The 15418-nt window shown below is 46.8% G+C and overlaps 2 protein-coding genes across 2 annotated transcripts; both read right to left on the reverse strand.

Annotated features, from left to right (window-relative positions):
• Positions 1 to 233: 233 nt before the first annotated feature.
• Positions 234 to 12298, reverse strand: C922_01663 (hypothetical protein; the record flags this gene model as incomplete). Its single annotated transcript, XM_008817266.1, has 3 exons — positions 234 to 11726; positions 11955 to 12038; positions 12197 to 12298. 3 exons carry the CDS (start codon positions 12296 to 12298, stop codon positions 234 to 236), a joined length of 11679 nt encoding a protein of 3892 aa, XP_008815488.1.
• Positions 12299 to 13976: 1678 nt separating this feature from the next.
• C922_01664 (3-oxoacyl-[acyl-carrier protein] reductase) lies at positions 13977 to 15408 on the reverse strand (the record flags this gene model as incomplete). Its single annotated transcript, XM_008817267.1, has 5 exons — positions 13977 to 14066; positions 14211 to 14261; positions 14372 to 14854; positions 15045 to 15233; positions 15319 to 15408. 5 exons carry the CDS (start codon positions 15406 to 15408, stop codon positions 13977 to 13979), a joined length of 903 nt encoding a protein of 300 aa, XP_008815489.1.
• Positions 15409 to 15418: the final 10 nt, after the last annotated feature.

Below are 15418 nucleotides of genomic sequence, written 5' to 3' on the forward strand. Positions count from 1 at the left end.
GACATATAAACTACGGGAGGGAAATCATCACGCGGTGCACTTCTCACCCTGTATCCCGCCCCAGGATGAAGCCCAATTCGCAGGCATATAGCTGTGCATAGGGCCATCTGTTTTAAACAAAAAAAAAAAAAAAAAAAAAAAAAAAAAAAAACTGTTGACACAGTTGTGTGTGTAGGGGGGTTTGGACCCCTTCATGTGCGCACACGCACTGCCATAGGAGCACCCCTCCCTCGTTATGCCCCGCCAAGGGGCATGTGCATGAGAGAGACTGCCGTGAAGACCTCGTCGAGGGAGGGACAAGTGGGGAATAAGGTGATGACACTTCTAAGTTCAGCCAAAGCATCATTGTCAAAGCTGAAGATGACGTTGAGCAAATCCATGTTGAAATAATACGTCCTGTTTTTTAATAACTTGGTGGAGTAGGGATGGAAATGCAAATATTTCTTCATGTGATGAAACATTTTGGGGTTATTAGACATGTAGGTGAGAAAGTTGAAATAAATTTGAAAGAGCGAATTGTCTGCAAAGCTGTTTTTCAAATATTTTTTATACTCTGCAGGTTTGGTCTTTTTGGAGAAGGTGCCTTGGTCCATATTGTGGATGCAATCGAGGAAGTGATAAAAGTCGACATCGTAGTAGCAGTTGTCTCTGATGTTGTTTTTTACCACCCCGTTGTAGGCTCTTATGGGATCGAATCGGTATTTATTCATTTCTTCAATTTTTCTGGTAATGCTTCTTTCGAGCGAAGGTTCCTTCGCGTGGTTTATAGCGGCGGGTCTGAGATAACCTTCTACAGGCTGATTAGCACGGGGGGCGTCCGAGCGGAACACCTTCATGTGGTAAAGGTCACTGCGGATAATGTCTGCATAATCCTGAAGACGCGTTTGCAGAGAAAAGTAGGGGACATTCTTATTGGCCCGCATATCATACATATCGTTTAGCAACTGGAAGGCACTTTTCCTATCAGAAAAATCGTACGAACTGAGTTTTAAAATTCTGTTGTAAACACGTAGCTTTAATTCAAATAGGAAGTCATCTGTGCACCTTTGTGAAAAGGCGTTTTCCAAAAAGAGAATTTTTTTATTCATGTAAATAAAAAATCGGCTGATGAAAATTGTTAACAGCGTTCTGTACTTGGATTTGATAAAATAGTTATTGTAAAAATAGTTCCTCTGTAGTTTTTTCATCCTTTTTTTCGAGTGGAGTGATTTTGTCTTGTTCATAAATGGATCACCCCTTGGATGGGGAGATGGCGAGCCATTCTTCCCATTGATAAGTATTTGCAAAAATAACATGAGGTCATGACATATCTGCAGGGGCCGATTATGATCGTAAAAGTAATTTTGCGTCTGGTTTTCTTCCGCGAAAGGAGAGCTATATATGGACAGAAAATTACCTCTAGAGTCGATAAGGAAAAAATTAAAAAAAAATCTCTGATACGTTCGTATGCTGTCTATCATGTGTTCGCTTCGATTGACATTCATGTTAACACCCATGACATTGTGTAGCAATTTATTTTCAAAAATGTGTTTTATTCTGTTTCGTATTTTTATATGCCCAATATAGTACATACACTTCCCCAGTATGTAGTAAACAGAGAGGAACCTCTTCGAAGCGATGTTTACACTTTGGAAGATGCCTCGCAGGAGTAATGCCTTTCTGTACTTTTCGTTCACTATCATGCTGTTAATATTGTAAAACGTATTGGAGCATTGCAGGGTCAGAACATTTTTCTCTTCGTCGTATTGGTACAAGCGAACATAACTTCTTGTGACGATGAGAATTTTATCTTCATACACCTCCATGTCGTTTATGTTTTCAAAATTTTCTTCATTCCTGTGATGCTCCACGATTTGGTAGTTTAGGTGGTAGAGGAATTCCTTCTCCGCTTCGGTAAAGTGTTCCTCGAAAGTATAACTTTTAAATAGGTCTATGTACTGCTCATCCTTTTGCTTCATCATGTGGTACTGTTTCCCGTTTAGGTATTCTCCGTGCCTTGCATTCGCTGCGGACGGTGTACTTTGCGCGCTTCCATCAGGGTTCGCACTTCGCTCGGGATTGTTCCCCCGGGAGTTCATCGTGTTCATCGTGGTGTTGGTCGTAGTGGTGGCAGCCCCTTCCACTCTGCCCCTCCTATTGGCTAACATTTCTATGTACTCTACTTCGCTTAGGCCCCTCTTCCCCCTAGACCGGTTCTTTATTACGTACTGCTTGCCGAGCAGCTCATTAAAGACGTCGGAAAAATTCACTATTCGACCATCTTGCGTTCGGTACAGAAGCATCTGCCTGTCGTAAATACAATTCTGCAGGATTGTCTCCATTAGTCCGTTCTTGCTCCCTGAAATTTCTCTACTCCTTTTCGAAAAAACGATCTTCAGTAGGACAATGTGATTTTTCTGCGTGAAGATTATGTACTTGCTCTGGAAGGGCTTTATATTTCTCATGCCCCTGCTCATGTAGGTGATGGGGGTAGTTGTCGTGTTTTTAATGAAGAAGGGGAGGATGTCTTCTCGCTTCGTCTTTTTGAACACCAGTACGGTTTTATCTTTGCGCACGTATGGGGGTGCCCCCTCGTGGAAGATCGCGTCGTTGGAAGTCCGGTCGTTGGATGCGGCTTCCTTCGTTTCCCCTTCTTTATCGGGCCTTTGCTCAAGCCGGATAACGAGCAAATTTCTATACACACGTTTTATGTTGACCCAGAAGGAAATCCTCCTGCGGTAATTCACGAGGAAGACATAATTCAAGTGGATTTTCAGGACAAGAAATAGGTCTCCTTCGTTAAAATTGAACATCCTGTTGACTTTGTCTTTTAATCTGCACAGGAGGATTTCCTTGTACTGGTCCCGTAAGTATTTGGGGAATACGAAGAGGCAGTCGTAGCTGTCCTTCTCTTCCTCTTTGAGACTTTCCTTTGTCTCGTTTTTCTTTTTTCTCGTTTTCACCCTTTGGGAAAACCGTTTCACGCTGTTAGATGCCATCCTGAGCCATCCGCGGTACAGCACAAACCACACTCTGTTCTCCCTCAAGAGATATGAGGCAGTTCGCCTAGATGCTAACACGGGGAGCTTCCCTTTTCTTTGTCCTGTGCGTCGGTTATGGTGGGTCCTTTTGTGAATGCCTCTTCTCCTCACTTGTGTGTGCTCCTTTTTGTGCGTCTTGTTCCTACATCTATGGGTGCCGCTCCGGGGGGAAGCGCCCCCACCTGATTCGCCTACTCCGATTGGTACGCCTGCTCCGATTGATTCGTCCACTCGGATTGGTACGCCTCCTCGGATTGATTCATCTGCTACGCCTGCTTCTCCAACTGGTCGGTGGTCCCTTTCTCTCGAGTTTTCCTCCTCTGGGGCGTCCGTTTCGAGAGGGCCCCTCCTCCCCTTCGCGCTCTTCTTTCCCACTATTTTGTAATACTCGGTCACGGAGCTGAAGTGATACTTGCTCCCTTTGAGGTGCACGGCGAGGAAGGTGAGGTGGCAATGGTCTTCGTTCGCTGATGTGCTCGCGCCTACATTGTCTGCCTCGCTTCCCCTGGAGGGCACTCCCCCCAGCAGCCGCAGCTTGTATATGTTTTCTACCTCGTTGAAGAAGCTTTCAAACAACACTTTTGTCACCACATTTCGGTTTTGAGAACATCTCCCGTTGCTACCCTCCTCTGGGTTCAATTCCTCCGGTAGGTTCGTGGCTGGGTCTGGGGTTACGTCCATCTGTTTTAGGGGTGAATCTGCTAAAGGGCTGCCACTTGCATCACCGTCGTCTATACACTTGGAGGGATCAACTGGGCCGCCCTTCCGGTCCATTTGGACAGTCTCGTTATTTCCAACTTTTCGCTGTTTCTTTGTGCATTTGTAGTGTTCCCCGCTGCCCTTTTTTTTCTTCGTTCCGTTGAATTTCGCGTCGCCTGTGTGGATGTCTCGCGAATCTCCCTCGTGGGTGTCCCCCGTTTCACCTTCGTAGTAGCTACGCTTCGCTTCTTCCCCCCTGCATTTCTTATGACTCCGGTGCAGGAACAAACTTTTGCTAATCACCGCGTGTGTTTTCTTTCCAATCAGTGCCATCAATATGTTGCAGATACGGTTGACGCAGTTATGCAGCAGTTCCCTCTTCTTCTCTTCGTCCTTAAGATGGTAATTGTCCCTACCTCGAGGGGCACTCTTAACGGTTTGGTCACCAAGAGTAAGATGGCTACTCCCTGACAGGGTAATGGATATATTCTTCGCTATCCACCTGTCTTGAAAAAACGGCTTCAGCTGATGCGTCCTGCTAACGGTGTTGTAAAATAGGAAGGCGTAGAATCTGTTCACAAAGTTAACGCACTGGTTTCGCAGCAAAGACAAGACGTCTTTGTTCGAAGCAAAGAGATTGTAATCCCTTAGGTATAATTGGGTGTATATGCGAAGGGAGTTGGCACTCTCATTTGTATTTCCCTCGAAGTCAATGCCGTTCGTGAGAAGCTTCACGGGGAAGCATCGAGGGGGTAACCCAAGGGGGGGCCGTTCCAGATGGCCCGAAGAGTGATACTCTGAGTTTTGCCCCGAAAAAGGTTGTCCAGAGTTCTTCCCCGAAAATGGTTGTGCAGAGTTCTCCCCTGAGCTGTACCCCCCTTCCTGTTTCGTATCTCCGCCCCCCTCGATGGCGTCAATAATTTCCCCCTTCTCCGTGCTCGAGCAAATTAGGAACAACTCAGTAAGGATGTATTTCCGATGTAGGCTGATCAGGAACACATCGGACAGCATGCTACTTCTAAAGGTGTCAATAATCTTCTTGTCCATTTTCAGGCAAAGGTTGTTGCCTCCACAGTGGGTGCCTATTCCTCTTTCTTTGTCTCTATTCTGCGGGGGGAACCCATTACTTTCGTTTGGCTTATCTGTTTTGGCGCACTTCGCAGACTTCTCCCACTTCGCACATCTGGCGGAGAGGCGATCCTGTTTCTTTGCATCACCATAGCAGTGGCGTTTTCTGAGCTCCCCACGGAGGTTGCTTCCTCCCCCCACCGCAGTGAGACCCTTCTGCCTCCTCCTCCTACTAACCTCTGAGTAGAGAACAAAATTCTTCGTATAGTAATCACAGGGGGGACAGCATCTGTCAGACTTTACAAACTTATCGATTGTGCCTCCCTCTTTACGGTTCTTCCTCTTCTCGACAAGGATCTGATCCCTTTGAATCAGTCCAGTGTACAGTCTATGGTTTAGGTGGATGATTATAAGGTAGGGGAACGTGCTGTCTTTGTTTTTAATTAAGACAATATTATTTGCACTGATTTCATATTTGAGCTTTATTAACCTTTGGTTGATTGGTGCGTAGTCGAAGTGATCTGTCTTCTTGGCGCCCGTTTCGCGATTTTGCCCGCTCATGAGGCGAGAGGGGATGGCTTCTTTACGTCTGTCTGAGGAGGGTTCATCTGAACGGCTATTTCTAGCGTCACTGGGTGGGCTGTCCGTTTGGTGCGCTTCCATCAAATGGCTCGATTGGTTTGTTGCATCCGATCGGTTTACGCCCCCCGATGGGGGATTAGTTCCATTTTTGAAAATACGCAGGGGGAGAATAAAAATGTTCCTGCTCGGCATGCCTCCTTCGCCTATGCGTCTGTCCCGCAGAAGATCGCACAGTCTGTATTTTTCCAGGTTAAGCAGGTTGCCAAGGTAGCCGTTTACCCTGGCTTTCATTTCGTCCAAATAGTCGTGGCGTCCTCTGCGTAGGGAGCCGCGTTGACCGCTACCCGAGACGTTCTCCCACTTCTTCTCCCCTTCGGTCAATTTCCTCGCTGTTGTCGTTCCCCCCCGAATAACCCTATTCGACACGAACATGAACATGCCGCTTCCGCAGAAGGCCACGGCTCGGAATCTCTTCTGGTAGACAAGGCGTGGCGACTTGGCCCCCCCGCCGTCGTACCCCTTCAATGGATTCAAAAAATAAACGGAATTATTCCCAAGTAGAAACTCATCAAACATTTTGATTACTCTCTTCTGATTTTTATAAACCCGGAAGTGACACAGAAAGAGATCACTCCTTGGGGCGTTGCTTGACTGGAAAATGTCATACACTTTGACAACGCCTTCATTTGTCCCTATGAGGAGAAAATTATTCAGTTTTATCATCCCTGTGATGGTACAATGATCGTTTAGGGTATCTATGCTGTACTCATACACGTCTGCCACGAAGTGTGTGTTTTTCTCCGGAGGGTTAAGCGATTTGTTTATGCGTTGGAAGGTATGCTGTTGAGGAAACGGTCGGAGGTCTTTCCCCCGGGGGGGGTCCATCTTGACATTTCTTGCATTTAAAAAGTGTCCACATAGGTTTATATTTCTGTTTTCCTTCTCTTTCTCGTGGGTGGGAAGACCGTCCATCCAGCTTAACAGCCGAGGTGATGCTTCAGTAGAGTTACGCATACAGCCCTCATCGACGTAGTACGTCAGAACTCTGCATCGTCTCTGCAATCCTATGCAGAGTAAGATGTACTTATACTTCTTTGCAGGGTCGTTTGAGGGGACCCCTTTTTTGTGCTCCTTCGGGATGATACAAATGGAGTGTATTCTTTCTTCGAAGGTCACTCTATCGATTAACAAGCAGAGACTCTTCACCCCGTCTATGTAAAACAACTCGACAGTGCCAGTTACGTAGGATAAGGCCAAGATGCCCTTATCGAAATGGTAGTGGATGACTGGGGCGGAAGTCAGGCCCCACGAGGATGTATCTACCAATTGTAGACGGGTACCCCTAAGAGGGTCGACATAATAGTGATTTATAATGATGCTATTCGTACTTATCTGGAGGACGTAAAAATTGCTTCTTCCATTCTGACCTACACATTTTGCATATATAAGTTTTTCTTTCGTAAGGTTTAGTGATTCTAATTGTTCCTCTTGGATCATTTCAAATGTTCGTTTTTTCTTGATGTCCTTTTGTTGGTTCCACCTTTTGGTAGGGGAGTTTTTCCCCCGCAGAGACCCATTCGCGGGGACTCCCCCTGAGATGGTGAAGATGTTTTGTCCTATCATAGACGCTTTTTTTTCCCCTCTCAGAAGAGAGAGCGCATTTTGGAAGTCTCCAAAGAGGTCTTCCTTGCTTCGGACGTACAAATAGGAGGTCTTCCAATATCTTGTCATGCAGAGAATGCTCAATTGGTCGTTGAAACGTATCATGAAGGTGTGCGAGATGGTGTGATTTGTCGGGGGGCCGATGGAATGATTCTCCGGTGGGGCAGTGGCCTCATTTGTCCGCCTCTCCAGGAGCACCTTGTGCCCCAGGGTCACCTTGTGCAGGTCTCTATTCTTGTCCAAGATAATTAACTCATCTGACATCTTCTTTTTCAACCTCTTGACACTCAATATGTGATCTTCCTCCTCCATATATCTCAGCAACTTTGGGTTGTTTCCCCTCACCTGCGCCGTTCCTTTGTACAGATTGGCAATCTTCTTCAGTTCATCCGTGATGCTGGATGGGCTCTCCATGCTGCGCAAGTCAGTAACGACCGCCTTCTCTTTATATTTGTAATCCTTCACCGTTTTGGCCCTCTCATAAGTGTAGTATGCCTTTTTTACATTGTTAAAAATGTACTTAACCTGCTTCCCTGATGAAGCCTTATAGATGCATGACTTTATCATGAAGAGTTGGTCCGACTGTTCCTCACTTAGGGAGAGGACAAAGCTTGTGCTTTCTTCCACTGTGGCACTCGGTTTGGACACCGACGCAGGCGTGCTGTGCATGCAGCTTATACAATACATCCCCTTTGATGATGCAATTAAGTTCCTAAAGTAGTTGCTCTGTTGCCGTTCCGTAGAAGGGCTGGCACTCCCTAAATTGGTCCTTTCTATGAACATCTGAGATGCTACCATGTCGAATAAGAGAATAATGACACACATCTTCTTCCCTCGGAGATCAACAGAGAGGTATCTTTTAACAAAGGGGTTCCCCACAGGATGGGTCTTCCTAGGATAGTTTCTCCCTAACGATACAATGAGCTCATTCGATAACGCATCGTCCTCCCCTGGGGAAGCACTTCCAAATGGATTTTTGTCCTCTCGGGAGGAAGGAGTTTCTTCCTCCCATGTTGCCTTCCCCATACTGTCTGCATCGTTTTCGTTGTTAAGGTAGCAGCGGGATTTTCTTCTCCGTTTGGTACTCTTTTTGGGCCTCTTTTTGGGGGGGACGCCCCTCCTCTGTTGGGTTGTTCCTCCGCTACTTGTTGCTGCTCCGCTACTTGTTTCTGCTCCGCTATTTGTTGCTTCTCCCCTACGGGTTGTTCCTCCCTCATTTGGATCATCCCCCTGGGGATCGGTGAAAAAGGCGTACTTCCTTCTTTTGTATATCTCGTTGAAGGCGCTTTTGCTGATTTGAAGCGAGACCGGGGTGGGGTGCCCAATCGACGAGCTTACATCTCTTGGTGGTTGCAGTTGCACTTGTGGCTGTGTCTTCCCCCGCGGCAGTGGCCCAGAAACACTGCCACTCCTGCCATACATAGAGCTTCTTCCCACGGTGGACCCCCCCCCAACTGTGGTAATCCCGATGTCCATATCTGCGCAAATGCAATTATTGCTGCCGGCAGAGGTAGAGCCCCACCCGCTGACACACACCTCTTGGAAAAACTTAAAGTCATAGTGGTACACAAAGGCGTACGTGTAAAAGCTGTCAATAAAGGGAACACGCCGCAGTGCGTGAAATTCCGTTGCGCTGTTTATGTAGTTGTTCCCCCTTGGGAGGAGCGACTCTTCTGTTTGTTCACTCCATTTGGTGCGCGGTTGCAAAAGGGGGCTCCTTCCTAAGTGTCTGTCTCGATCTCTCTCTGCCTCTTTCTTTCCATCTCTCCTTCGTTCCCTTCCCATGTGCTTGCCCGCGTGCCACCCCCCAACGCGGACGCTTGGCCACAGACACTGGGGGAAGTTCCGCATACTCTTCAGGCTGACACATTTAACAAAATAATCTGAACATAAAATGTGATGCTCAATTTCCTCGTATGTGCCATCCCTTTTAACAATTCTGAAGAATCTCAACTTTTCTACAAAGAAGACGTCACTGTGCAGAGCGAAGTGATAATTCACCAGGGTAAGATTCGCGCCATAGGCTGTGGAAAAATGAAAAAAAAAAACAATCCCCCTCTTGGCAAATAAAACGAAGGAGGATCTGTTCATTACGCTCTCCACTTTTTGGACTTCAATCGGGAGATATAATTTGCCAATGGGTATTATAATATTATTAACAGTGGTGTTTTTTTTCTTTGTTCTATTTTTAAAAAAGATAATGTTCGCTTGTCCGTTGTGATTCGTAGTGATTAGTATGATGTGTCTTTTGTGATCGATTCGGTGTTGATGGGTGCGCCCCCTATGGGGGTGATGTCCGTCGTTCTTCTTCCTCTTCTTCATCCTGCCGCTGCTCCTCCTGTCTAGCTTCTCCTTCCTGCGCAATAATTTATCCCTCACCTTCTCATAATTAAAATTGAATTCCTTCAAACAGGTGAGAGATATAAGTCGCAGGTTCTGTATGTCGATGATGAGCCTCTGCACAACTTGGCAATGGTGTGTAGAAATTGCATCTGTGATTTCTCCTTCTGTTGTCTCCAACCTGTCGCTACAGAATGTTCCTAAAGATTCTTCCATTCCTGCTCTGCTACCTTGTGTAGAATCAGTCATGTATTCCCCAATGAGCAGATTCAATTTTTGACACATCGAGAGGAACATCTCATTTGGTAGTCTATCTCCGTTCGGTGTGCACCCACTTGGGCCATTCTCGCATCCTCCGTTGGGTTTTTCCTCCAGATGTGTTACATCATACTTATCGCGCTGGGCATGGGCATTCATCAATTTTGCTGTGGTCAATTTTCTCTCTACTAATCTCTCTATTTCCATTTTCCCCGCTGCTAATCTACCCACTGTGGGATCGGCTGAAGAGTCCCCCCCCGAATCGCCACCGACATATTGAAAAATATGAGCGACAAAAAGATTCAAAAGGTAAATGTGCATGGCTAGCTCGCGAATAATTGAACGCCTCCCGTTTTGTCTCCTCAACAGGATGGCGCAGGAAGAGTTACGCAACGTTCTGCTGCTGGAGTAGAAGAAATGGGAAAAGTAGAGAAGGAGGAGTTTCAATCTGATGGAGAGGCCAAGCAGCAGTGTCGTCACTCGCCTCGCATCATCTGGATTAATCGAATCGCTACTATCACGGGTGCCCTCCTTTCCATCGCACACCCCGTGGTTCCTACAAAAAAAGTTTCTCTCGAAAATCTGCTCAAATATGGGATCCCCTTGGAGCAAATTTATTTTATCAAAATGATACTGGCACAGTGGACATGCCCCAAAAGTGTGCCTTCCGGTTTCTCCACCCTTTGAGTTTCTTCTATGTTCATAAAGTTGTTTCCATTTAGGAGATGGATCCAATAAATAGTTATTATGACTCATCAGAGCTTCATCACCTGGGAGTTCCTTCCCGTACTTGTTAAGGACGTCCCAATCGTTTGTCTCAAATATGTTTGTCCTCCGTAGATGCCTCATTACCTTCATCATTTGGATCTCTTCCTTATCGCAAAGGAATAAGACGTGTCTGACAAAATCGGTGTGACTACTTCCGCTTCGTATAAAGTTCACGATGAAACATATTTTTAAGCTTGTGCAGTTGGAAAATTCATTGTAGTAGTTCTTCTTTCTTGACTTCTCCTCAGTGGAGTGTTGTCTCCTGATGCGAAGTTTACTGCATGGTTGCTCTTGATCGTGGAAATGAACTGTATGGTGCGTTGGAGAAGCTGTTCCACTTCGAACAGGGGAAGTCACTCCTGCTTCTTTGGATTCGTATCCTCCGTAAGACGTGCTCCCTTGGGAGGGAGAAGTAACATGGCTTGATTTTCTCACCTCGATCTGTTTCCGCGGATTTCCAAATAACCCCCCATTGGGCGCATTCCTCACGAATGCACCCCATTCTCCCAATAGGGTGTTACAACGAGTGGTACTTAAACTTCTGACGCTACGTTGGTCAGTATAGGATGGGCCACTCTGCACATTTGAGTACCCCTCCGTTGTGTACTCCAAGAGCGTTACAAAGGAGACGTTTTTTCGAAAGCGAATGCAGGATGGTTCTTCCTTTGGATATTTTTCAATGGGTATTTTTTTCACCTTAATGGAGAATTTGTTTCTGCCTGCCAGGGGGTGCTTCCTGCGTTGCCCTTCGTCAGTGGGGGGAACTCCTGGTGTATGTCCAGTTCGCAGGCTGCTTCCTTTGCTGCTCCCCCGGTATACCCCTGGCTCGGGACAATTCATACATATCCTGTAGACATGCGCCTTGCAGTCCCGCGAAAAGGAAGACGAAATGTACTTAATCCTTTTCCTTCCACTTCTGTTCCTGTGAATGATATAATGCCTCAGCTGCATAGGGTCGTAAATGATATTAACGTTATTCTCCTTCGAAATGGATTTGACTCTAAAGTCGTAATTGCGACAGTAGTCACTTAACTTCTTGTGGATCCAATTATATTCATTCATTATTACAAAAAAGACGACGTTTTCTATGGACACTATAAATGCTTCTTTCAATTTGCAGACGTGGATGTGCCTGGAATACTGGTGGAAGAACTCATCTTTTTTCTTTCCACTTCTTACGGTTGAATACTGCACATATTTTTTCAGTTTGGATGATCTGAAGTTTCCAAGGAAGCAAGTCTCCACGAAGCTTCCGTCAAATTTAAGAATTCGGAAGTTCAATTTTTCATCTGCCACGAGGAAGTGGTCTTGGTCCTTCCCCTCCTGTATCTGTTTGGGCGGGGATGGGAACCGTCACGGACGGTGCATGTGTAGGTGGTAGGAGTAGGTGTATGGACGCCCGTGATATACACCGAGGAGGTAAATATGAAGTGCCCTCCCCCCCATTCACCGACGCGCTTTTAAACAAGAAGGAAAATAGTCTGGTCGGTTCGCAAAACAGAGCCTTTGTCATCCCCTGCGGAGTTCGGGCCAGGGGCTCGAAATAGAGAAGCTTACCTGCAGATGGATAATCTTCAGGAAGGTGTTTTGGACGAAGATCGTTTCTTTGAAGTCCCCGGTGAGAAGCTCCAGGTAGGAGTCCTGCGTTGTTGCGAATTTGGAGGTATCTGCGGCTGGGTCTTTAAGCACATGCGCGAACAGGTGCACACATCCTAACGTTCTTATGCGCGTGCATGGACAAGTCCGGGTAACCCTCCCCCTAAGCGCTAACTCATTCGGGAGAGGGACTCCGGTCTTACCTTTGCGGCCAGGAGAAAGTCCCTTTTATTACCCTTGACGAATTTCCCCCGCAGTAGGAGATCTACTCGGTTGCTGCTCTGGCATGTTTGTATGCTTATCATTTCTTGCAGAAGGGGCAGGGGTGCGGCAAGTATGAATCCACCTGTGCACGCAGAAGAGATGGACTGCTCGCACAATGGCAACTCGTTGCCAGATCACACATTGACTCTTGTGCCCTGCCACGGCACGGGGTACCAAAGAAGGGATCGAAGTAGAGTAGCGAAGGCACCTCCTTCGAGTTCCTTTTCCACCAATTCAGGTGCGTTGGCAATCTTTCCGCGAAATGACTCGGTGAGGTAGTTGGGTCAGGCTGGGGAGAAACTTGGGGTGAAAGAAGCGAAGAAGGAGAAATAGAAGAAGCGGTAGAAATAGGAAAGGCGGTAGAACTAGGAAAAATAGGAAAACTAGTAGAAGTAGAAAAAGCGGGAAAAGTAGGCGAAGCGGGAAAGGTGGAGTAAATGAAAGTACTAAAACAAGCGGAAGTAGCAGAAACGTTGGATCAAACTGAGGTCAACTGATACAACAGAGCGCTGGCTAAGCCCTGCCCTGTGGCACAAGCAAAATTAACGACACACATATCTCCGGAGGGAGCAAACCAGATCAAAGTATATCGCAGCCAATTGGCGAGGAACTAAACAAAAATGAGGAAGTTACGGATACATAGATAAAATTGCAAAACGTATGATTCTGGTGAACAAAACATTTCACTCCTAGTTATAGCTGTGCTTAATTGATCAAGGCTACTCTGAGAAAAAAAACGGGGCTGCGTAGATCAAGGGCATTATTTTTAAAATCCCCCTTTTTTTTTTTTTTTTTTTTCTTTTTTTCCATCCACATGTGCACACGACATGTGGCCAAGGACATCTGAGTGGTGGGGGACTCGCTCCACATCTCGCGAACGTCCCAACAAAGGAGAGGGCACTACTGACACGGTAAGTTGTAGCTAAAGTGAGCAACGTCACTATTCGTGGGGGGGAATAATCCCCAGTCAAATGAGCAATTTTACATGCCGAGACACAGGTCAACATTCCCCTCCTATGTTAACTCTGCTTCCAAAGAAGGATGTGCACCGATGTGAGTGGCTCTTTTGCCAGCAGTCCCATTAAGGGTACATATCATTATATGTTGACTTGTGTATACTATTTTCACAGCGGCACTTTTTTTTTGTCTGTTCGTCCTTTTTGCCCGTCGTAAAACGTAGCCACTACATGTGATAACCTTGTACACGCGGCACTTTTTCCCACTTTGGGAAGGTCTGTGCTCAGTATGTTGAGCAAATGTACCCATAAAAACGGGCCGTAATTTTTTTCTCCCCCACCTGTGGATGTTCCAACTGGGTTGCCTCCCCTGATAGTAAGTTTAAAAGAAGACCGCCAAAGGATCCACATTTGTTTCGTTTGCCAATGCAAAAGTGGATGCGAAAGGGGGACACACACGTATCCACTTGTGATGGGGAATGCCACTTGCAAATTTCTCCTCACCCTGTCGATACGGTTTTCTCTTAAATGTAAAAAAAAGAAAAAAGAAGAGGAAAGGAAGGTACTCCAAATGGCGGTGTTCACCAAATGGGCTGTATTCACAACGTCGCTGTAATTTACAACGTGGTGCCATAACCCTCGTTTGGCGATGGATATGTGAACCGCTGCGTTTTAACAACTTGGGTGCTTAAGGACCCCTTCCCCTCCCGGAGGGGAGATTCTAGCATTGGCACATTCTGTGGAGAAGCCGAGGGGAGGAAGTTCATGTGGATAGTCCGCCATCAATGACGAACACCTTTCCGTTAATGTATGCGGCAATCTCGGAGGCGAGAAAAGCCACCAAATTGGCCACCTGTACAGGGAGAAAGAGGGGGCGTGGCGGAATTTGGTGGGAATATACACGTTTATGCATATTATGTATAATACACATGGATATGCGCATGTGTGGGGGGGCGAAAACGCCTCAGCGGGATGACCCTCCGCAAGGCGAACTCACCTCTTCCGGCGTCCCCATCCGCCCAGCGGGGATGTGCGAGATGATGTCCTTCTGAAGGGGGAAGTGAGGAAGCGGGAAATGGTGTGAAGCAGGGACGCGGAAAAAGGGGGGAGAAGACGTCACTGCCACATACTGATCTGACTCCCCTTCCCCCGAGTTACCTTTATCTGGTCGTTCAGTTTATCCGTCATGTCGCTAGCAATAAAACCCGGGGCAACCGCATTGACTGTTACGTTCCTGGAAGCCAGTTCTTTGGATAAGCTCTTGGTGAACCCAATGACCCCAGCCTTGGAAGACGCGTAGTTAATTTGTCCTGCGTTTCCTGTAAGACCAACTATACTCGACATGTTAATGATGCGACCGTAACGATTGCTCATCATCCGTTTAGCAATTGGCTGCGTTACATAAAACAGGGAACTTAAATTTGTTCTTAGGACATCTTCCCACTCTTCGCTGCTCATACGAAGGGATATATTGTCCCTGGTAACTCCTGCGTTGTTCACAAGGATGTCTATGCTTTTGTTTTCTGCCAAGAGCTTGTTAATCAATTCTGTTACTTGTTCCTTGTCTGCTAAGTCCACGGCGTACCCGGAGGACTGACACCCCATCGATTTCAGTTCGTCCACGATGTTATCGCAGGATTTCTGAGTGGGAAGGGAAAAAAACAGAAAAAAAAAATAAATAAATAAAATAAAAGGGTCATCATTGGGTAGGAAGAAAAAATCGCACATGGCACAATTGTTCGGAGGTTAAGATGTCCAAAGGGGGGAGTCCATCCATTTTGTCCACTTGGCGTATTGCCTCCCCCTGTCGCGAATTTTGCTCCCTACGAACCTGCGTCCGACTGATGCACAACACGGTGGACACCGAGCCGGCCAGAGTCTTGGCGATGCTCCTGCCAATTCCTCTCCCCGCACCCGTAACAAGTGCTACGCGGTCGTCTCCACAGTGGTAGTAGTTCCGCCTCTGATCGGGTGCTGCGTGGAGTGCAACATTACTGGGTGCACCCCGTTGGGGGGCCATCTAAAGAGGGGGTAAGCGAAACGAAGGAAAATGGAAGAAGTAAAAGAGTGAAGAAGTGACCATGCGGAGATGTCCCGCTGGTTACCTGCACACTTCCCCGCGCATGCATCAGTTTGTATCCCCTCAGTAGGCTCACAAGGAGGGAGCACAGGAAGCAACAATGTAGGGCGATCATTTTAGCACGC

This window comes from Plasmodium inui (assembly GCF_000524495.1).
Source record: "Plasmodium inui San Antonio 1 unplaced genomic scaffold supercont1.5, whole genome shotgun sequence".
Taxonomy (NCBI): domain Eukaryota; phylum Apicomplexa; class Aconoidasida; order Haemosporida; family Plasmodiidae; genus Plasmodium; species Plasmodium inui.